The sequence below is a fragment of the Talpa europaea genome (assembly GCF_964194135.1).
Source record: "Talpa europaea genome assembly, chromosome: 2".
NCBI classification, from domain to species: Eukaryota; Metazoa; Chordata; class Mammalia; order Eulipotyphla; family Talpidae; genus Talpa; species Talpa europaea.
In genome coordinates this window covers 66,255,953-66,280,536 of record NC_140068.1, presented here as the reverse complement: position 1 = coordinate 66,280,536, position 24,584 = coordinate 66,255,953, and the positions used below count along the sequence as shown (strand labels likewise).

Sequence of the window (24,584 nt, the reverse complement as noted above, 5' to 3'; positions counted from 1 at the left end):
TTTTATAGCCTTAAGATATTAATCTTTGCATTTAAATTAAAAAATAATCTACATGCCCTTTGTAGTTACTTGTATGTTCCACATTTGCAGTATTATGAAAAATAAAATGTTATGTTTTTATTTTTAATCGAGAATAATTTAAGGATTCTTTAGTACTTACTTGAGACTTTCTGAGTTTTACAAAATTTATTAAAGCTTAACTTTAAAAGACCATAGTCAATTAAAAAAAAAGAAAAATAGGACACCAAAGTGGAGCAAATAGACTGACAGGGGCTCTCAGGCAGCCTGGCTTTAAATGAGCTGACTGCCGGGCTTCCAAGCCAAGTGCCTGCTCTGAGAAGCCAACTTTTTGTATTCTAAGCTGCCAGTATAAAGGAATAACTGAAGTAACCTGACAATCTCAGAAATATCTGCATTTTCTCCAACCCTTTCTAGAAAAGCCCCTCCATTCCTTTCTGTGCTTGGACCCACCAGTTGTAGACACCAAGGCTCAGCCCAACATCGCCATCTATCCTGGGAGCCTGGCATGACAGCCACTCACTCCAGAGCATTAACTGCCCTCTCCCTGTGCTTCAGACCATTTTAGTTCATATCCTGGTTATGCTTGTTAGCACACTGTAGGGTAAATAAAAGTATCAGGCTTTTCTACCCTACTGCCATTAGGATGGCTGATGGATCCCTGTTATCCTGAATGCATGCCTGATGATGGGCACCTGGAGCAGGGTGTGGGCATACGTAGATGGGATACATCTGGGCTGAGAGACAGGGCTTATAAGGACGGCATCACAGGGATGCTGGCAGAACAGCAGAGCGAGACGAGTGCAAAAGAGAGCCGAGAGGGCCTCCCCTCGTGGAGCAGCAGTTGAGCGCTGGGCTACGAAGCTGCCTGCAGCCTCTGCAGCGCCGGTTCGACCCCCGCCCGCCGGCGAGGGTCCCACATGGCGCGCAGACCTTTCCTGCCGCCCGCTGCTCCCCTCAGCAGTCCGTATTTCTTTTGTCTGCCTGTTCTGTTCCCCGCTCTGGCTCTGGTGAATTCTCTCACCCTCCCACGCTTCTGACTGTACCCAGTGCTTGTATAAATAAATAAAAAGAGAGAGCAGAACAGCAGAACAGAACCACCAGCAGAGCGAAAGAAAGAGAATGAGACCGCGAGAGAACACGGAGAGCACAGAGAGAGTGATGCCTTGCTGGGGGCTGGGAGGCCTGTCAGCCTCCCGGCCCCCCAGCACCCCTGCCTGCCATGTACCCGGTAAAATCCCAATAAAGCCTGCAAAAGCCACCAAGGGCTCCAGGACTCTCCTTCACCCGTCGCTCCTCTGCCCAGTCATAGAGATCCTGCCCTGTGGCCATCCTGCCTCTACACAGACACTATAATAGCTTTTTTATAAATGTTTCCCTTTTTCTTGTTAGGCACTTAACTTCTTTCTCTTAGGCAGAAATGGGCTTGATTTACCTTTGGATGTGGTACCTATTATATAATATTGCCTGACCTCTGGCAGCTAATCCTTAAGTGCTCACTGAATGTATGAATGAGCAGTGATCCATGACTGTATTATCATTTAATTGTCTAACTTTTCTGTAACAGCAAAGATGTGAGTCAGAGGGAGTAAGGGACTGTGATATCTTGGATGGTTTAAGAAAAACTAGCCAACATATGGAAATAAGGATAAAAACTGACCGCATTACCTTCAATTTGATGGTAGGCACTAACCTAGTAAACAGCAATCACCTCTGGGCCAATCTGGCCAGCCACCTGAATGTTTACAGCATGCAAGATAAGAATGATTTTATATTTTTAAGTGATTACATAAGCATCTGCATATCCTCAATTTTATGTTTTGGTCTGCAAAACCTAAAATAGTTACTATCTGGTCCTTTAAGAAAAATGTTTCTGACCTCTAGAAGATAGTAACTTTGTTTGATTTACCATTACTGTTGATTAAGGCAACTCTTTAAGTTAGATGCTAATGTATAGAGAATGGATGAGATGCAATTGATGGGGGGTAAAAGGATAGAAAAGTTGGAAAGGCAGCACCACAAGACCAGAAACTTGGTTCACACAATGCTGGGAGCCGGAGGTGGAGGTAGAAGTGATTAACATAGTCATTAAACCACCTATAGGAACTAAAAATCGTTAGGCACCAAGGAACAGACCCAAGCAAAGTGTGAGATGCTGTTAGTGTCCTAGGGCGCAGACCTGAGGTAAAGACATGGAGGTTGAGGGCAATTGTAGAATCTTCAGTCCCTTTGAAATTCTACATAGGTCTCCAAAATCAATAGCAAAAAGACCACTTCACAAAGGAAAGAGCCCCTCCTAAGGAGAAGAAGACTTTATCAGTGCAATCTCTGCGTTGGCACGGGGCAGCAGTCCTTCCACCCGCCTGTGCCTTTGCAGGTACTTCTTTTAGCTAATCCTCTCCCTCCGCAGGGCAGCAGCCTTCCTGCCTGCCTGTGACCTGTACCATGCGGGGCTTCTTTTCTCTGACCTCCCTCAGCAGAGGCAGATCTCCTCAAGGTCACCTGCCTGTGATCATGCAGGCCTCTCTCTTAGCAAACCTGTTCTTTTTGGGGCAGCTCTTTCTGCCTGCTTGTATCTATGCAAGTGTCCTTTATACTTCTCTTTTATAATAAACCTGCCTTTTTGGATATAACTTTTGTTTCTGTGTCATGGGGAAACTTACCTGGGAAACTTGCTAGTGCTGCTGAAAGGGGAGCTCTGGTGAAACTTTTCCCAGAATGGACCCCCAAGGACCCCAATCTCTGAACCCAGCAACTCCAAAAAAAAAAAAAAAAAGACTTCATAATGATTGCTTCTGTTTTGTGTTTACTTAATCTAGTCCATCATTCTCCTGTGGTGTGTGGCTATATGAAATATGTTTTGATAACCTCTTTAAGTCACATTTGTCATAAAAATGATTCCCTTGGGGCCTCCCTGGTGGTGCAAGGGGTTAAGTGCACCGATATAAAGCTATCCACAATTTCGATCCCCAGCTGGACAGGGAGCAACCCACATGGCTCAGGAGACCTCTCCTGCCTTGTCCGCTGTTCCCCTCAGCAGTGTATTTCAATCAGTCTGCCTGTTCTGCTCCCCACTCTGTCTCTGGTGAATCCTCTCACCCTCCACACCTCTGGCCTATACCCCAGTTCTTGTATGCATAAATAAATAAATAAATAAATAAATTCATCAAATAAATAAATAAATAAACATATAAATATATAAATTATAATTTATATATTTATAAATAAATAATTTTTTAAATATATAATTTTTTAAATTTAAATTTTTTTAAATATATAAATAAATTTATATATTTATAAATAAATAAATTATAAATAAATTTTTATTTATAAAATAAATAAATAAATAAATTCATTAAATAAATTTATTTATTTATTTATTTATTATCAATTAAAAAAATTCCCTTGTTAAAGAGTTGAAAAAAAAAGTTGATATGTATTCACTATCTGTCTGTATAACTATGTTTTTCCCCTTTTAAGGGTTATCCTAAGGATTGTGGGTGGGTAGGTCCAGCAACATCCATGCTGGGGGAGCACTGAACCTGGGGCAGAAGACCCTCCAGGAAACTCATAGCCCAAATTCTAATCTACCTCTCTCCAGAAGGTGGAAGGTGAAGGACAAAGAGGTAAGATACCAAGTAATTCAGTTTTTTTCTATTTGACCATCCTGGTTGGCAAAACGTTAAAACTACAGCATGTCCTCTCCATTTCCCAAGAATAGAACTTGGGACTTTCTCCCATAGTAAAAGCATTTATTGCTGACATGGTATTTCCAAAATTTGCCCTTTTTCAGTCTAAAGATTTCCCCTTTTAATTCTTTTTCAAGGAGCGTTTTCTCAAAAGATTGGGCCACACCAATGAGTTCAAGCAAATGTTTGCAAGATCAAGCTGGAATCTGGGAGGTTTCTTATATTTGCTAAAATGGTCTTCTGGTATTATTTAGAATCTTAATTGTCAACCCCCCTCAAATACTTTTTATTTTTAAGATTTATTTATGCATACCAGAGCTTGTGTACAGACCAGAGATGCGGGGGGTGAGAAGATTCACCAGAGACAGAGCAGGGAACAGAACGGGCAGACTGACGAAATACACTGCTGAGGGGAGCAGCAGGAGAGTCAGGAGAGAGCTGCTGCGCCATGTGGGTTGCTCCTGGCCAGCCAGAGATCGAATTCGTTCTGCAGAGGCTGTGGATTTCTTCATGGTGCAGTGCCCAACCCCTTGTGCCACCAGGAAGGCCCCTCAAATATCTTATATTACAAGCTGAGGGATAGGCACTGCTGTGCATCAGCCTAAGCCTTTGACACTCGAAAAGACCATGCCAGCGAAGGAGCCAGGCCTGTGGAATTGGAATTCATAGCCTTGTTCTCCAGGAACCTGAAGTAATAATCTTCATTCGGGGTCTAGGGACCTGAGAGGCAGCATGAGCAGTTGGTTGCACTGGTTGGTTTTACTAGGAGGACATTTTAATCAGTTATCTTGTCAATCACCATGACAGCTTGCAGTCAAATACACCTCCAAAAGGAGAAAATCTGGATCAGTCAGTCACACTGAAAATCTAGGAGCAAAATAGCTGTCATATTGCTAGATTTAAAAAGGGTAAAGAAAGCAAGGAAACTATTGAAAAATTGTTGGCATATTTTCCCTTATTTTGTTTTAAAACATAGATGCCTGTTTCTTCTATAATCAACATATTAATTTTGTGAATATTTCCCCAAACCACAATTGTGCAGGAGAACTGATGTTAGAAAGATGTTACTGTAACTATGCAGTTTTTTTTTAAGAACAGTATTTAGCATTTGAGATTCAACAAGTTTTATAAGATATTTGCAGAAGTATGAAGTGAATGAACTCTGTTTGAAAGCAGTGGTTGTGAATGTTTTAGGTTTGGGGCTGTCTCCTCCTGGATTCCAACAAGCTGTGAACCGAGAAGAGGCATGTGAATGAAGGTGGGGGTGTTTGTGAGTCTGTGTCTGAGGGGGTCCCTGCCCACTACTTGCTGGTTCCCGGGTGGTCACCTGCCTCTCCTTTGCAGTCCCCACTGCCCACCGCTAGCACTGGCACCCACATGGTGTCCTGACTTTTCAGCTCTGGTGCTGAAAAGATTTGTTCCTTACCCAAAGGTTCCCCAGGTTCCCCTGACCTTTACAACTTGACCTCAACTTTTCTCTCTTCATTGGGCAGTTTTAAGCAGGAATTCTGCTAGGAATCCTCCTCCCTGCTGACTGGATGAAACATTTTGTGGACAGGTTGGCACAGTGACATCTTACTATAAATAGAAGACCTTTGGGATATTGAATTTATCCATTTTGATTTATATAGAGGAATTCATAAAGTTCATTGTCATTTATTTTTAACTTTTAGAAAAGCCATATCATGCTGTCTAATTCTGCTGTTCTCAAAGCCTTTCATGCAGGCATTATTCAGGTCCTAGCTGGCTCATGACAGCCATTTCTTGGAAGACCTCTCTCATTCATTCATTCTGTCAGTTTTCAATGTATTAAAAATTTAGATTGTTCTCGCTCTCCAAGTATCTTGTAAGAAATAAGGTAATTTGCCAGCTTGTCCAGCACACTCTGGCCTTCTCTTTTTGTTGGTCACACTGCCTCACAGAGCACTAAGCAACCTGGAGGCATTTCTTGGATAGCTCAGCATAAATTTGGCTCCAGCAGGGACTGAAACGAATGTTAACACCAGCTCATTGCTACTGCGGTTGGCTTAGAGGGAGAGCTAAATAACAGAAGTGTTCACAGGAAAGTAGTGAAAATCATTCCATTCCAACCTCCATGCAAAGACCTTGTCATGCACCTTTTATTGTCCTCATTGGCAATATGCAGCTCACACATTATTCGTCATGTTAATAGAGATGATGTTATAATAGTTACTACTAACCTTATTTTTTAGGAAACTATAGTATGTCAAATGCATACTAAGTGCTGTAAATATATTTAAATTAAAAAAATTTTAGAATGCTCTTTATTTTGACAGTCATTGGACATGTGTAAGGCCTGTTCACAAGCATGCGTTTGAACTTATTTACAAAATCTGTTTTCTCATTTTGCAGCTGCTTCTTTCCCTTTGTATTTGCTGTTACTAACTAGTCCCTCTATCTTAACATCTACAGTTCTTAGTGGGTGTGAACATACAGACAGGTTCTAGAAACCTGTGTGGAGAATCTACTTCAAAATGGAGTTGATACAGTGACAAAAGGACCTATCTCTCTGCCTCACCAGATAAACATTCTTATCTCTCGCACTTAACAAGTCTGTCTTTCTGCATTCGGAGGGGAAAAAAAGAGGATTTCTTAGATGATAATATGGAAATTAAACACCAGGGGGTTAACAAAGCTGAGCTTGTGCTGACTCTTGCCAATCTCCAAATGCCTGCACAAAAAGGCCTCCTCAGTGGTGCAGTAGTTGAGCACTGGGTTGCGAAGCTGCCAGCAGCCTTTGTAGCGCCGGTTCGATACCCAGCTGCTGCCCGGCCGCCGGGGGAGGGTCCCACATGGTGCGCAGACCTCTCCTGCCTCCCGCTGCTCCCCTCAGCAATGTACTTTGGTCCTTCTGCCTGCTCTGCTCCCTGCTCTGGCTCTGGTGAATTCTCTCACCCTCCTGCGCTTCTGACTGTACCCAGTGCTTGTATAAATAAATCTTTAAAAAAAAAAAAAAAAGGCCATGCAGACCCTTGCCCATCTCCCCCATCCATCCTTTTATTTACTCTTTTGTATAAATAACCCTGCCCTCTGCCAAAGAGCAGGATGGTGGTCTTTCAGACACAAGTCTGCTGCCCTCCTCAGTTTGTCCACAAATTAAACTGCTTTCCTTCTCCTGAAACTGTTTCTTTTTATTGGCTGGGGGAAACCGAGGCGGGCCTTTGGTATCAGAGTGAGCTTCTATGGAATAAGTCACTGAGCCCTGGCTCATGGTGAACCAAGGCAGAGGAAGGGACCAAGTTAGGCTACAAGCTTGGGACACTGAGTTACAGAGAAACAACATACCGAAAAACACCTGATTTTTTCTGTTTGAGGGAAATGGGAGGTGTCCTGAATTCACATTTCTACATTGCCCATTGACTAGAAGTCACTAAAGATACCTAATTTTGAAAGTCTTTTAGTTAATCCTTACAACTCTTCCTATTTTTATTTTACAGTTGTGGAAATCGAATGTTACTGTCAGCACACAGGGTTCACATTCAGGACCATGGCCCTCCAAGGCCTTTGGTATGCTGTGCTTCCTTCTGACTTCACCCGGCTTCCTCATGCATCCTGGCAATGCACTACTAGCTTCTGCCGTGTTTTTAAGGTACTACCTAGCAGCACTTACGTGGAGTGTTTATATAGTTTATATAGTTGGATGGTTCTCTAAATAGAACATCAGGTCCCCAAGGGAGGAAGGGGAAGAAAGAGAGGGTTTTGGAAAAACACCTCCATTATGGTTTCCCAGTTTCTCCCTAAGTCCTTTTCAGCTGACTGAAGAACTTGGTCTTTTAACTGGCAGCGACTTCTTCATTCCTTCTCAAATCAGGGTTCCTAGTCTTCAGGAGGAAGAGGGTTTACAAGCACTTAGGCGGGTCTTTGATTTCCTGGGGAGTCCAGAGGGCTTACTTAGTGGCCCTGTTCTGAGGTAAGCACGCTCAGGCTTAGCGCCCGAGGGTGCTCTGTCTTTTTAAAGATCCTGTTTACTAAGGTAGGAGGCAATTTTCTTAAAGTTGCTCAAAGTTCTGCTCTGTCGAAGATAAATGTCTCCCAACTGAGCCTTTTTGTTTGCATTTTGCCCAAGGCCTTTTTCCCTCTGCCTTCATTGTTAGTCCACAGAAAGCCAGAGAGGATGGTAAAGATTCACCTCACTAATTCATAACCAATTAGGAAGCTTTGTTTTGAACCTGCCAGAAGGTGGCATTGGGAGTGAATTTGGAGCCTCCTCCCACCCTTGCACTCCAGGGAATTGAAAGACTTACTTCAATTGGTTAGAAAACAGAATTTTGAAACTAATGGTGGAAAACGTTCTAATTTGAGCATCGCTGGTTGAATGGCACAAACACTGTGCTTTATTATCAGAACAAATGTTTGCTCTCTGTTATGTAGCTTTGGGTTAAACCTCCATATGTTTAAGCATTTTCTTCACATCCAACTTTTATTTGTTTTAATCTGCACATATACAAATGGGAGGTGTATTTTTTTCCTCTTTATTTTGGTGATGGTGAAATTGCTTTTTTCTTAGCTTGAATCTTGGTCTAATGATTATTTTTCTCTCCTCAGGATGCTGTATCAGTTTTATCTTGAATTGTGTCCTGAAGAGGTGATTCTGATAGTTCACCGGGACTGGAAGTTCTCACAGGTAGGAATACCCTGCGTTGTTGCAGTTCACTGAGAAAATGCTTTTGACTTCTAGCAGAAGGTAAATTAGGTTGGCTGTGGGCTACATTCAAAACAAAATCTCTTAAGCTTGGCAAAAGTTTTGTTTTGAGTGGAAATTAAGTTCTCAGATTGTGAAGAAATGAGTTTATTTGCTTTTTAATGTAGGGAGACTTTAAACTGCATGTTTTAAGATCTCTTCTAATAAGATGATGGATAACTTTTATTTTGTGTGGTTTTTTAAAAAAGATTTATTTATTTATGCAGCAAGAGCTGGGTGTAGACCAGAGATGTGGGGGAGTGAGAGGATTCACCAGATACAGAGTGGGGAGCAGAACAGGTAGGTCCACTGAAATACACTGCTGAAGGGAGAAATGGGCGAGACAAGAGAGGTCTGCTGTGCCATGTGGGTTAGCTTCCCAGTGGGGGATTGAATTCATGCAGCAGTGGTGATAGCTTTATGGTGCTGAGACTTAACCCTTTGTGCTACTAGGAAGGCCCCTATTTTGTGTGATTTTAATTTGATTTTTGTGACCTCAAAATTGAACTGCATGCTCAAACAAACAGAGACCAAAACTACCACAGTTTTCCATTTTGGATTTTTTTTTAGATTTTTATTTTTATTTATTTATACAAGCACTGGGTACAGTCAGAAGCGCGGGAGGGTGAGAGAATTCACTAGAGCCAGAGTGGGCAGCAGAACAGGCAGACTGACGAAATACACTGCTGAGGGGAGCAGCGGGCACGGCAGGAGAGGTCTGTGCACCATGTGGGACCCTCGCTGGTGGCCGGGGTTCGAACCAGCACTGCAGAGGCTGCGGGCAGCTTTGCAGCCCAGCGCTCAACCACTGCACCACCAGGGGAGGCCCTGGATTTTTTTTTTTTTAACTTGGTTCAATGTTGAGAGAGTAGCTGTCAATTTCCAGATCAAGTTTTGGGCTGCACAGAACAAAAATCTTCCAAGACACCATGCACAACCTTGGTGAGGTTATATGGCACCAACCTAGCAAACCTCATTTTGTTATTCACAATCACACTCCTATTTCTGAAGCTGAGTATTTCAAGTTGCTTAACTCCTGTAAGATTGGATTGTAGATATAGAACCAGCTGCAAAATAAAAGATGGTTTACTCTTAACTGAGTTCTAAATGCTCAGCTGCTGCTAATTCTGTTTAGACTCACTTTTCATTATCTGAAGCATAAATTTCAGTTCCTTTTTTATTATTTTTGTTTTTGTGTTTGGATTTAAACTGAAATCAGACACCACTATTTAATGATCTATTTGCAGTAATTATTGCCCACATTTCCACCTTTCTCTCTGTGTATTGAGATGAATGGGCAGTGATTTTCTTCATGATGAATTGTAAGGACAGAGGATTAAAAAAAAATCCAGGCCAAAGCTATCAGCAAAGTGGGAATGCCAAGTTCAGTTATTGAAATAAAATTCAAGTAAATAAAAACAAGTTCAAGCACAGCTCAGGAGCAGACTGACCTACCTGCATGTAAATGGAACATCTATTTGAAGCCCATCAATTTGAAAATGACCCATTGAAATATACAACAGCTTAAGCATCAGCTTGTCTGTCTATGCACGGCATGTTTCATGGTTGAAGAAAATGCAGTACACTGGAAAGAGTGGGCGCCTGACAGTCAGGAGACGGGTGTCAGTTCTGGAACTCCTCCTAACTAGCTGCGTGACCTTCATCAAGCTACTAAACCACTGAATTGGACGTCAGTGCCTGTATCTGAAATGGTAGGGAAGAAGAAACAGGAGTTCCTTAAGAACGCTGTCCAAACTAATTTCTTAATATCAAAAGTATGCCCCAGAGTAATGGGCTTCAGGTCCCCAAGGCTGTCTCTGAGCTACAATCATTCTTGAGAGATATTTTCAAAATATTTGAAACTCTACAATATTTGCCTTGTTCCTGGCCCTAAAAGTGAGCCCCTCATCCATGATCCTGCACCTCTGAACCCAGAGAGGACACACATGCATGTTACAATGTCCTGCACAGGCAGGCTTGACCCTGACCTTCTCTGTCTTTGGCCCCACTGCAGCAGTATTTTGATTTGAAACCTCCACCTTCTGACTCTCCTCCCAATGTAATTAGGAAAATAAAATGAAAGTTTCTACAATGTGTAGAACTTCTTAATCTGGTCTTTCTTGATTTGTCCTACTTACATTGGCCTCTTTCTTTGTGTTTTAGCATTGCTTTGACCTGTGGTGGGAATTTCTTGTCTTTACTTAATGTGCTGACAGCTGTCTTTCCAAATCCATTCTCCTCTTCTTCATGGGAAAAAGGCTACATAGAGACCACATTTTCAAGCCTTCCTTGCAAGAGGCTACATGATTAGTTCTCTCAAATGGAAACTGCTTGCTCTGGGCTTCCTCTCTTTCCCTGTCTCACAAATGGAAACATGGATGTACCAGTAACCCAGCTTTGACTGTGTGAATGAAGAAACACGTTTGCAGTTGGCAGACTTATAAGATGAAAGGAATGTTGGTCCCTGGATGACATTGTCAGCAGAACTGTGGAATCCACCAAGTGAAAGAGAAATACACTTCTATCATATTTAAATTACTGTAGTCTTGATCTCTTCATTATGGCAGCTTAGCATGTGCCCTAATTTATACTGTGTCCCAATATCTACTCCTCTTATTATGAAGGTGGGGGAAATTACACATAGTATTCCTTTAAAGTACACTTAAAAATTGGCTTTTATGTGATTTTAATTTGCATGATGATTAAACCCATATGAAGCTTACAAATTATTTTCATTATTTTCAGAAATTCTGCAATCTATGTGATATGCATTGTGTACTTGACTTTAATTGTACATGACTATAGAGATGTATCACATAGTTCAGTATTATATGTTTATTTCCTTTTGTACATATAGAAACACAACACATGTGAGTTCAGGGGATGTTTTATTATAAAAACATATATACCATCATGACCGTCTGCTTATTTTGTTAGAGATCAGTGATAAGCCATTTAGCTTTTAAATAAAAAGAGTCCTTACAACTTGAACTCTAAGCCTCATCTGTGCTGGACCATTCTAGTTGTATTATTTTTTTAGGTGATTGGAAAACAGCCTGGGGCAATATAATTTAGGAAACGCTTGCTTATATTCTTTTAAATTCCAAGTTCAGTACTTGTGTGACTATGCATCATTCCTGAAAAAACTAAATTAGGGAAAATTATAATGAAAAGATCTAAAGGATAAGTTTGTTCCCAGTATTTGCCTCTTGTGTCCACTATTGAACTCACTTGCCTATTGGATCTGAATCCATCTCAACACTCTAGATGAATGCCTTCAGCAATAGCTCTTCTGATCTGCATTGCTTGAGAGAGTCAGTGATTTTATTAGAAAGTAACAATGAAAAACAGGAGACACACAATGAATTATACACAGTGCCTACTCTCCAGCTGTATGAATCGTAGCTCCAGATCTTGGTACACCAGAGAGCTCTTGTAGAACAAGTTGTTGGAGAAGGGTATGTTAGCTACATGCAGACTGAAGAGCACCACCAGCTCTTGGCCCTTGGAGGCCATGGTCATAGAACTAGTGGTCACATACTGTAAAGTGGGGACAGGAGTGGTGTTTGCCAAGAAAGGATCTGGAATGGAATCATACCCACGGAGTCCTGGTATCTCGGAGGAGACAGGAGTATTAGGTAGATCCATCCCATCTATATCTTAACTTCCTGTACTTAACCTGCTATCTTCTGTAGCTGTAGATGAATGTGATATTTCTGGAGCTGACTAACTGATGGCAAAATAATCATCAGTCAGGATGTTTAGTCCTGAGATTAGCATTGTCTGGTCAGTGGACATTTTATCTGTGGCACTTTGATCAGTCACAGGCAAAACACTCAATAAAGTAAAGAAAGGCAGAGTTTCTGAGAGGACAGTGGGGGCCATAGCAGGTGGAGTTCAAGTACTGTCTGAGGAGTCATCTCCTGAGACCAATTCATTTTGTCCTATCATTTCCCCAAAGAATAGAAAGCATAAAAAAAGGAGTTATACAATAAAAATAATTTTGCATTGATTATTTTAATGTTGTACTTTAAAAAATAAGAAATTGGTACAGAAAGAGTAAGCATCTGTGTGTCCATAGGAAAACAGAAGGTGGGTTTCTGTATCCATCTTCTCTGGCTCAATACTTCTGGAGAGATGAGACTAAAAGAACATGAGTTAGCCTACACCTTCATCAAGCTGCTTACCCATGATATTAAACCTAGTGCCCTTGAATTTCTGAAATTACCGCAGAATAAAACTCAATACACCTGTTATCAAGTGGTAAAACTGACCTGGTCATAGGTGGGCCAAGCCACAGATGGCATTAGAATAGGTTTGGATCCCATATGCTCACCTGGAACTCCCAGCAAATTAGTTGGGTAATTTTGACCCAGAAATTTTATTCATCTTCCAATCACGCAAGCCAGCATTTTATGCAATTGAATTTTTTGTGATCCCAGTTATCACATTTTGATAGTTTCACCACTGATAGTTGAAATTATGCCTTTCCAAAATTGAATAATGTGACAGAATATCATGGCAATTTGCAAAACAATGTTGAAGAATAAAGGTGACACTTATAATTTGAATTTTATATTGATCATACAACTTGCTAAATGCTTGATAAAATTTAAAGGTTTTGTCACTTTTATATGATTATACCATGATAATTTCTACTATCACTTTGCTTGATTTTTTGTGGTAAGTACATATTGAACTACTGAAGTCCACTCCCTTCTTGGTGCAAAATTGAATTCAATAAATAGTTATGAACTAAGAAAGTGGTTATATGAAACTTTCAGATAAAGAGATTGGTGGGTTATTAAAATATTCCAATAAACCTAAATCCAGAGTCACTGACAATATTTAAGGCATTAGATAGATCAAAACAGGGAGCTTTCTGTGATTACTTCAGTGGCATTTTGGCAAATATGTGGGAAAGCTGTGTTGAAATACAAATGCTAAGCATGATGAATGGACTGTCTGGAGACAGATATAATCTTTGGACTCTCGGTGAGCTAATTTACTAGAGTGCAATCACCAAACTGAAACTCCAAGTGATAAACAGCTTTGAAAGGTGGAATCATATTAGTTTTATTAGTTTCTTAAAATATAACTGGTCTCTTGGTGAATTGTACCCAGATTTCAGAGAAGCACCCTCTATTCTCGCATCTGGAGAGGGTGCCTAGGTGTGTTTACTCATAATTCATTCAACTGTCAGAAATAATATTTGCTGACATCCAAGTTCACTCTGGATACACAAATGTATCTTTATTCAAATCTCCACTGTGATAGAATGAATATTTGCATCCTTCTCAAATTCTTATATTGAAGCCCTAATGTCTAATGTGACAACATGTGGAGGTGGGGTCATTGGGAAGCAATGAGATCATGAGGGTGGAATCCTCATGAGCAGGATTAGTGACTTTACAGGAAGGGACATGAGATAAATGATCTCTCTCCCTCTTTGCCCTGTGAGATTATAAGACTGCATCTGTCTGCAAACCAGGAATAGGGCCTTCACTAGGAATTTAATCAGTTGGCAACTTGACCTGGGACTTGCCAGTTTCCAGAACCATGAGATATAAATTGTTATTGTTTAAGCCACTCAGGCTATGACATTTTATTATAGCAGCCTGAGTGGACTAAGACCTCTTGGAAGGATCTGGGATGAGTAAATTGAGAGACTTCAAGTGCTATCACAGATGTGATTTGACTTCTTTTTGTGTCATGGGGAAATGCATGTGATTCTATCATGTGATCTCTGTGCTTCTCCAGATGATAAATGTTGGGGAAGAAGCATAATGATTGATGTGCTCCTGGGCCAGAATCTCATTACTCATGTATTTCTCATTATATAGACTTTGGCTAAATTAAAACAATCTGCTTCACTATATCACCAACAAATAAAAATGACTTTCTAAACTTTTCCCTCTGTGGCATCTTAATATAAATTATTAATATTCACAAGGAATCTAACAAAATTATTTCACTCATAGAACACTTGACTATTTAAATGTGGGATCACTAGAAAAAATACAGGATTCTCATTATAACATACTTATACTAAAAAATTATTCATTGTTTACCTGAAATTTATGTGTATGTTTTTGTTGAATTTAGCAGCCCTATTTAAATTTCATTCTAAAAGATTTCTTCTATCTCTCTTGGCTTGATATAAAAACTACTCAGGCTAAAAAAATACATAGAAGAAAACAGGCAAAATACTCCATGACCTAGGCTTCAGAGATGTCTTTGTGGATTCATCAACAGCAAGAGAAACAAAGGAGAATTTAAAACAACTGGGACTGAATTAAACTATAAAAGCTTCTGCACAGTGAAAGAAACTGTCACTAAAACCAGAAGACACCATACTGAATGGGAGAAAATATTTGCCCACCATACATCCTACGAAAGGCTGATATCCAAGATCTACAAAGAATTCACAATTCTACCAAAAGGACACAAATAACCCATCACAAATTGGGCAGAAATGTTAAATAGCTACTTGTCCAAAGAAGATATGCAGATGGGCAACAGACACATGAAAAAATGCTCATCATCACTTATCATCAGGGGAATGCAAATCAAAACTACAATATGAGAATGGTCTATATCCAAAGAACCAGAAACAACAAGTGCTAGCAAGGGTGTGGAGAAAGAGTTACCCTATTAATTACACAGTTGATGGGAATGTAGGTTTTTTAGTTTCTGTGGAATAAAGCATGAAACTTCCTGAAAATATTAATGATTTATGATATGATCCAGAAATATTTTATGATATGATATGATATGATCATATCATAATATGATAATATATCATAATATGATATATTATTTATGATATGATCCAGAAACTTCCTGAAAATATTAAGATTTATGATATGATCCAGCCACTCCGCTCCTAGGTATCTATCCAAAAGATGCATAAGCACTAATTCAAAGGGAATATATGTACTCCTATGTTCATTGTAATACTATTTACAATAACCAAGTTAATGGAAACAACCTAAATACCCAAACACAGATGAGTAGATTTAGGAAGATATGGTATAAATATACAATGGAATACTACACATTTATAAAAATGATAAACTCTTGCCATTTTTGGCAACATGGGTGAAAGTGGAGAGGATTTTACTAAGCAAAATAAGTCAGAAGGAGAAAGACAAATATTGGATGATTTCATTTATATGTGGTATATAGAGAAACAAAATGAAGGGTCAGACAAAACCAAACCAATAACAAATCCTAGAAATCTGACTGTACAATGGAGGCTACCAGAGGGGAAAATGGAGGGGACAAAACCCAATGGGGAGGGGCAAAATGGACAATGATGGAAGATACCTTGGTGGTGGTGGGTGTGGTGTGATAACATATGCCTGAAAGATGTGATCTTAGATCTCTAAATCATATACTCTGTTGTAAACCCAGGTGATCTCAAAACAAAAAACAAAAACACCAGCAAACAAACCCTCTCCAATGAAACAACAAAAAAACTTTCATTGAAATAAAATTATCATCCAAACCTTAACACTACTTAAACTGTTTTTAGATAACTTTTTTTATCAGATTCTTATGGAACAATTAGACAGATCAGTAACATAGATCATTCCAACATTAATTTATTTACACTGCATTGGGAAGTCATGCACTAAAAGCCAAGGCCATATATTTCACTGTGAGTCTTACAAAATAAAAAAATGCAAAATAACTAGATTTTCAGTTGCTATGTTAGAGTGTGTGTGGGTTTCTGTGAAGGTCCAGGCATGTTTATATAATATGTGAGCATGGTGGACCATGAAATGTACTAACCCTAAGTACAGCGAGTCCTCCATTAACATTGTAGATAGGCTCCTGGAAATTCAACTTAAGCAACTTAAGCAAAACCTATAATGATGTACACTGTAACATTGTTTCTGATTTTTCTTATCCATGTTATATTGAAAAATGCTAAATAAAATTATATTATTTATGGACTTGTTATACATGAAATCAGACCCAGCTGAAGCCCAAAGTGAGGTGAGTCAGTAATGGGTGAAGATGCACACAGTGGAGGTAGCCACACAGAAAATGAGGAAGGTGTGAGGGCAAGTTTAGATGAAAGGGTATTTATTTTATTTTTATTATTTTTTAAAGATTTATTTATTTATACATACAAGAAATGGGTATAGGCCAGAGGTACGGGTTGTGTGTGAAAGGATTCACCAGAGACAGAGTGGGGAACCGAACAAGTGGATTGACTGAAATACTCTGCTGAGAGGAGCAGCGGGTGAGACAGGAAAGATCTGCTGTGCCCTGTGGCTTAGCTCCCTGGCTGGGGATCGAAGTCATGCTGCAGTGACTGTGGATAGCTTCATAGTGGCTGCGACTTAACCCCTTGAGCTACCAGGGAGGCCCTGAAAGGGTATTTTAAATACCTATAGAAAGGGTCACAAATATTCACATACACACTAAATCATAAGGATCGTAAGTATCCAGTGTTCATTTACTTTGTTTAAAAATCTAGTAAGAGATTGTATCATCTCTTTTAGATCTTCAAGTACTATGACCAGCACATGCTTAATTTTATAGCAAACAAACCCATTCCTTTTTTTTTTTTGTGGGACCCTCGCCGTGGCCGGGGAACGAACCGGTGCTGCACAGGCTGCAGGCAGCCTCACACCCCAGTGCTCAACCGCTGCGCCACCAGGGGAGGCACCCCATTCCTATTATTATATGAAGAAAGTTATTACTGTCCTTTTGGGCAAAATGTAGAGATAGGAACTAAGTCTTATTTATTCATTCAATGAATAGATAGTCCACTAAGTGCCAGGAACTGTGCAGGTGCTGGATATATCAGGGAATGGCAGATGAAAATATCTGACCCAAGGAGCTTATTATCTAGCAGAGGAAACCAGAAAAGAAAAAAATAAAAAAACACTAAATGTATATTTAATCAGGTAGTTATTAGTATTATGAAATAAAATGAAGCAGGAAAGAGGGTAGGAATGCTAGCTTGCAGTTTTATGCCATATACATATATATATATATTCTAAAAAATATAGAATTTCAACAAGAAGGAAGGAGGTAAGAGAGGTTAGCCATGAAGCAAAAGAAAAAGTGACAGTGGAAGAAGTGTGTATTTCATGGTCAAGGAGCAGCTGATTGGGAGGGGAGCAGGCTAGGATGGAGCACTATCTTATCAATCAGGTATAAGTGTGACTACTGTTATTTTCTAACACACAAAATTTGGAAAAAACCCTCCTAGGTTCCCTTTCTTAGGATGTGTTTACCTACAATGACGGGGTAGGCTAAGAAATAGGAAGAAATGGGATATTGAAAAAAAATGTTAGGGAGATTTCCAGGAAAATGGGTCTTGCAGGGATTCAGGTACTATAGGCGTGAAAAGCAACCAGTTAAGACTGGATTCGTCACAGAGTGGAATGTTTGTGTCACCAAGTCCTCTGCCATTGTACTCAGTTTTTTGTTTTTTACTTGACACAGCTGCCAGAGGAAGTGCTATACAAGACAAGAAAATCCACAGAGAAAAGACCTCAGATATAGGGGTCCAGGAATCCAACTTAGGGGCAAAGGCCAAGGATTAGATTTGGAAGGATGACAGCAAAGGGAGATTGCAAGTGACAGCTGTTCTTAAGGCTCAGACAGTAGCAGTCCAGAGAAAAAGGGAAGGTCTCTGAGACTTGGAAATGATAACTCACCTAGTATGGAATATTATTCTGGAAATTTCAATGGGAAATTTGAGAAGAACGGGAAATAAGTACAATGAAAATTAAGCAAATGGAAAAAAAAAAAAGCAAAGAAAACAGCTCCAGGAACACAGAGCAGATAGGTCAGCTGTGAATATGTATGAGAACACTGGATACTGATTTAACAGTGATCACTATATTGGGAGGATGGGTGGCAGCAGAGCAATGGTATAAGAAAGGCAAACCTTTATGTGCAATAATAGGAAGTCAATAAATGCTAGCTAAAACTGGCGACTCAAACAGTATGTTATTTAGAAACTACAAAAGAAAATCGTTAACTGAATTAAGAGACTACTTCTGGCAAGTGACCCTGCTTTATGGGGAGGTGTGAGATGGTGGAAGTCTGCAGTTGTAAGAACACGGTAAAAACATCAACCTCTATAGTTTGAGACAATTGCATATTCAAATGCAGTTATAAGAAATAATAGCGAATGGCATCAGTGTAAACAGTAGAGTAAGAAATTCCAAAAGTTAAGTAGTCTTTCATGTCTATGCTTTCTCACTATTTTTTTTTTTTAAGATTTATTTATTTTTATACAAGAGGTGGAGTACAGGCCAGATGCGCGGGAGGGTGAGAGGATTCACCAGAGACAGAGCGGGGAACAGAACAGACAGACTGATGAAATACACTGCTGAGGGGAGCAGCAGGTAAGACAGGAGAGGTCTGCTTTGCCATGTGGGATTCTCGCAGGCTGGCAGGGATTGAACCCACACTGCAGAGGCTGCGGACAGCTTCACAGTGCAGTGCTCAACTGCCTCTGCCACCAGGGAGGCCCTCTTACTATTTTATTTATATATAGTTCTATGAGGTAATGCCTCAAAACCTTGTCTTAGAATCTCAGGAGGCGGGATTGAGAGTGGGATGGAGGAAACTATTATTTATTTGGCATCTGTTATGTTCTAGGTATTGTGCAGGGATATTTTAAAAAATTCTCCATCTGCTCTAAGCCATTTTATAAGCTTCCAACTGATAATCTTCACTTGCTGCTTGAGGTGAATTATTTGAGTTTTTGAATTATCTGTCTAATTATGTCTTCTTAAGTGATTAAAGTGGGTGATTAAGAGGTAAATCAAGGCTAAAAAGATGAGTGTCTTCCCATCAGTGGTTATCATTAAAATAAAATATGCATGTCTATGTATTTTAATATGATGCATTCCTTTCCTGAAATCATCAATAAAGGGGCATTTTTTCCCCCAGCTTAATGTCCTTTTCCCTCACTAAACAAAAATGCTGAATGTGAAACCTTATTGACCTTAAACTCTGTTTCATACTATATGAAAACTACAAAGCTCAGAACTGCATTGCACCTGATGACTCTCTCTCTTTATTCTGAGTAACATGATCTTTAACAGCTTTCAATTTAGAATTAGCCCTATTAAGGAAAGAGTGAATATGCTTTTGGAAAAAGAGTCCATCTATGTCTTTCTTTGGCTCATCAGTGTCCTTAATAAACTTCACAATTGTCTTTTTTGAAGAAATTAATATTTTAGGGCAAATGAAGTAATTGTGACTTGGGTCTGATAATCAGTGATGCTGCAGCTTTAATCACATGGTTCCAGGTCCATTTTATACAGGTTCTAAATGATTTATCCTAAGATTACTGAAAAGGTTATGTTTTTCCAGTTCTGAGTTATAAGATAAAATGATCAATATATTTTTCTCTCTATTTACAATATTATGTGTGTCAGAAGAGATAATAAAGATTAAGATTAAAATGTATCTTTAGGCCTGTGGAAGGCACACAAAACATTCCATGGTAATTACCTTTAATATGATTGTTGATGATCCTTACCTCCTGTGATTCCTCTCTCTCTGTAGCCCCTCCCACATTGCTTAGGGCTGATTTCCATAGAATGTCATGGAAGTGATTAAAACGTTCTAGTACCCAATTTTAATGTAGTGTGGGGCAGGTTTCTGCATATCACCATGCAATTCTCTGACACCCTTGGATGTCCTACAATTCAACTCAATTCTGCCACTATCTTTTTTGAGGGAAAATCAAATTGTATAGATTAAGGGCTCAGGCTGAAAAGACTGCCCTCCACTTCCAAGGTTCTAGTACCCAATTTTAATGTAGTGCGGGGAGGGTTTCTGCATATCACCAAGCAATTCTCTGACACCCTTGGATGTTCTACAATTCAACTCAATTCTGCCACTATCTTTTTTGAGGGAAAATCAAATTGTATAGATTAAGGGCTCAGGCTGAAAAGACTGCCCTCCACTTCCGATGCTAATTACAAGCCCTGGTTGTTACTTGTGCTTCTTCCTGCCTGGCTGCAGATTGGAGATTCTGACAACTTTCTTCTTGGGTACAATTAATTTCCTAAAGTGAACTTTAGATGCTAGTTGCAAGTCCAGATTGTTAACTGTACTTCAGATCAAGTGACTACAAATCAGAGGTTGCCACACCTTCCCACTTTGGGTTTAATTTTCTATCACAGCTTAGAGAACTTAGGAAACCCATTTATTCACTAAATGACTACTGTACTATAAAGAATATTAAAAAATGTTAATCAAGGGCCAGTTGAAGAGATCCATAGGGGGAGGCCCTGAACCAAGGCGCATCTGTTCTCATGGAGTTTGGAGCCCAGCAATGTGACACATGGAGGTATTCTGATCCCCCCTCCTAGAAGCTCTCTGCCTCTTTCTTTTGGGTTGTCCATGGGAAGATTTGTGATACAGACAGTCGATTAAATCTTGGCCATTGGTGACTGATTCAGTGTCTAGTCCCTTTATCCTCCCGGGATATCAGGGTGTGACTAAAAGTTCCACATTCTATTCATGCTTGGTTCCTCTGGTAACCAGCCCCATCTTTAGGTACTTTTCAAAGTCCCCTTAGTAACAACACTCATAACTAACCCAGCTATGGGGAAAAGGCCCTTGTTACGAATAACAACACAGCCATTTCACTTCTATGGGAATGAACTGAGAACAAGAAGCCAAATATTATAACAAAGCTTGCTCCCATTGCTATAATTACTCAGAAATTAAAAGTGTTTTGGGAACTCTGACCAGGAACAATGGATAAAGACTACTGGAAATCTAAGTAACCAAATAAATATTTCTTATAAATCATAATGCAACAATGATACATAATATGAGGCTAGGTCAGGAAAAAATAAAATTTCTTTCACATGGCTCTCTTATGGCAATTATTTTGGAGGGAATTAGTTGCCATGTTGTGAGCAAGCAGTCATGTGGAGAGGCCCCTATGAGGAAGAACTGAGGACTCTTTGTAGCCTTTTTTTTTTTTTAAGATTTATTTTATTTATATAAGAGCCAGGGTACAGGCCAGATGTGTGGGAGGGTGAGAGGATTCACCAGAGACAGAGCGGGGAACAGAACAGGCAGACTGACGAAATACACTGCTGAGGGAGCAGCGGGTGAGACAGGAGAGGTCTGCTCACCATGTGGGTTGCTCTGAGGCTGGCAGGGATCGAACCAGTGCTGCAGAGGTTGCAGACAGCTTCATAGCGCTGCACTCAACCCTGCGCCATCAGGGAGCCCACCACTTTGTAGCCATTTTTGCCAATGATATAAATCACCATAGAAATAGATCAAGTCCTTTGAGGATTGTGGCTTCATTTGACACCTTGAGAGTGTCAACCTCATGAGAATCTCTGAGCCTGAACCACTCAGTTAAGTCTAGACTTCTAATTTATTGAAGCTGGGAGAGATAATAAATGCTTGTTTTTCTTTAAGCCACTAAATTATAAAATCATTTTATAAGCATCAGTGGTAACAAATACACATAGAAACTCTTGAAGATCTGGCATTGTGGGATTTTAGTTCTACTAGTTTCTAACTCTGATTTTTATTAGAATACTACAGAGAGTCTGAATTTTTGTTTTGGATAGTTATTTTAAAACATACATGTTTTATTTTAACTAGATATATCATAATTTATATAAAATACACTGAAGGTAATATTTGTGTTCTGCTGTGTAATGGGGATATTAGATGCCAATCTATTAACAAGAAAACTTTTTGAAATGGGTATGAGTTTTTTTTTTTTTTTAAAGATTTATTTATTTATTTATACAAGCACTGGGTACAGTCAGAAGCACGGGAGGGTGAGAGAATTCACCAGAGCCAGAGCAGGGAGCAGAGCAGGCAGAAGGACCGAAGTACACTGCTGAGGGAAGCAGCAGGCGGCAGGAGAGGTCTGTGCGCCATGTGGGACCCTCCTCCAGTGGCCGGGGAGAAGCCGGGGATCGAACCGGTGCTGCAGAGGCTGTGGGCAGCTTCGCAACCCAGCGCTCAACCGCTGCGCCACCGGGGAGGCCCATGAGTTGGTTTTTATGGTAAGAAGGGGAAGAATAAGTAGATGAATAGGGCTTGGCACATTTGAATATTATATTCAATTCAGTCTTTACTTCAATCATTCATCATTTAACAAATACTTATTGCATATTAACTTGTGTGAGGCATTTTATTAGGTTATAGTGTTTGGATTACTCGATATGTACCAAGCACAGTTCTAAGTATTGAACATATTAATGTAATCTTCACAAGATCCCCATGAAATAAGTACTAGGAAAATTGTGGCACAGAGAGGTTACATACTTTCCAAAGGCTGCAAGTAGTAGGGCTGGGTTTTGCTGCACACAGTCAGACTCCAGAACCCACCTCATTAAATGCTGGTCCTACACTTAGATCTTGTCTTCTAGGAATTTTCAGTTTCCCAGCATTAACTATATGATGACAATTATGTGAAGTGCTGCAGAACAATACACCCAGAGTTTTTTTGGAGGTACAAAAGGGACACTTACTTATTTCTCACTAGCCAGTGGATCTGCTTTTGTGAAATGAGACTGGTGAGATCTGGCCTGCAAGCTTTAGGGATGTGGTGAGTCTAAAGCTGAACATGATGCAAGAAAGTAAGTTAAGAAATGTTATTCTCTGAACCACAAGCTATATGATCATTTGGGGAAACCTAACTGGAGTACAGTAGAGATGCCAGTCCGGCTTCAGGGAAATGACTTTTAAGCATCTGTGATTGTAAACTGCTAAGGTCAAAGTAGGCATTACTTTGTAAAATAATGAAGCATTTCAGTGTAAATTTGGAAAGTTTGTTTACTTCACAAAAAATTTTCACAAACGTATCTAAAAACACTGGAGGTGTGTTTCAGGAGGACTGTCTTTTTTAATTAAGGTAACGTTGGTTAACAATACTGTAAAGGATTCAAGGTAAAGGATCACAACTTTCAGGTATGTTACAGAACAAACCTAACAGCTAGGCACCCATCATCCTTTGGATCCCCTCCACACCCTGCTTTCTATCCTTCCCCATTCCTTCCCCTCTGGTAGACTCAATTATACAGTCAGACTTCCAAGATTTGTTAATGATTTAGTTCAATCTGACCCTTTTCTATTTCATGTATAAATGAAACAATGTGGTATTTGTCTTTCAAAAGAGAAGTTTCTTAATTGCAAATAAAATATTCAGCAGCTAAAAGAAAAAATTGATTTAGAAGTCAAACATGCATTTTATAGGATCATCAGAAATTTGGTCTTCACGCAGTGTGGTTTTCATGGAAGAAATGCAGGGTGGATATGGATTTTAAAAGAATGTTGCCATTTCTTCCAGGGGGAGGCAGGAAGCTACACAATCACGACTGAATCAGACCTAAAACAGAATATCTCTGCTGTCTTGGATGTGCCTGTGCCAGGACTATGCTCCCTGAGGGCAGAGTCTGTCTTTGGTTTGCAAGCATTTGGCGTGGAGTACTTTGTGCTCACCAGAAAGGATTCATGTTTGTGAGTGATAAGCTGACATTTGGCTAGTGGGGGTTAGTCACTGATACGTGTCAAGCTCCTAGAGCAAGCAAAGAAAATATGTGACAAAACAGGGATCTGTCTATGTCCTAAGCATATCTAGAATAAAATGAGTTCTGTTCAGAGTGTATCTCTGATGTCCTGACAAAATTAATGTAGTTTAGCTGGTGTCAGGTTTAAGATTACTGGTTGTCTTTTAGAGGGAATTCTTAGCATCACCTAGCAGACCTTTGGGGGTTATCTCATTCTAGAGTGCTCCTTGCTTTTCATTGTCTTTGATTTACCTCCAATGGAAGAAATGATTCCAAACGTTATATTTTACGGCTGTGTCTGGCCCCTCCTTGCTGATTCTTACATTCACAAGCAGTGTAGTTCATTCTCTGCACTAGGGAATCTTAGCTTCCAAGATTATGCATTTTTTGCATCTTTCTTTCTAAAGAGTTCCAACACATTCTTTTAATGCTGGCATACTTTATTATTGCTTTCTTTTCTCTATGCTTGTTCTTTACTTCTTTTATGTCTATTAACATCTCTTTGAGAAAGGCAAGGTAGGCGTTGTTACCCCATTTATAGAAAAAGAATCTGAGGGTGAGAAAATTTAAAAGTTCAACTCAAAATTAACTATGACAGGCTGAGCATTAAAGCTCAATTTTCTTAACATATTG

At 39.7% G+C, this 24,584-nt stretch overlaps 1 protein-coding gene across 1 annotated transcript in view; it reads right to left on the bottom strand.

Annotated features, from left to right (window-relative positions):
• Positions 1-24,584, bottom strand: part of IMPG1 (interphotoreceptor matrix proteoglycan 1) — a gene marked incomplete at both ends in the record, with an annotated part of 111,692 nt that overhangs the window by 13,278 nt on the left and 73,830 nt on the right. The window contains 3 exon segments of the mRNA XM_084258648.1: positions 9,259-9,314; positions 9,316-9,476; positions 11,797-11,990. Coding sequence (XP_084114774.1) covers positions 9,259-9,314; positions 9,316-9,476; positions 11,797-11,990 — 411 coding nt within the window.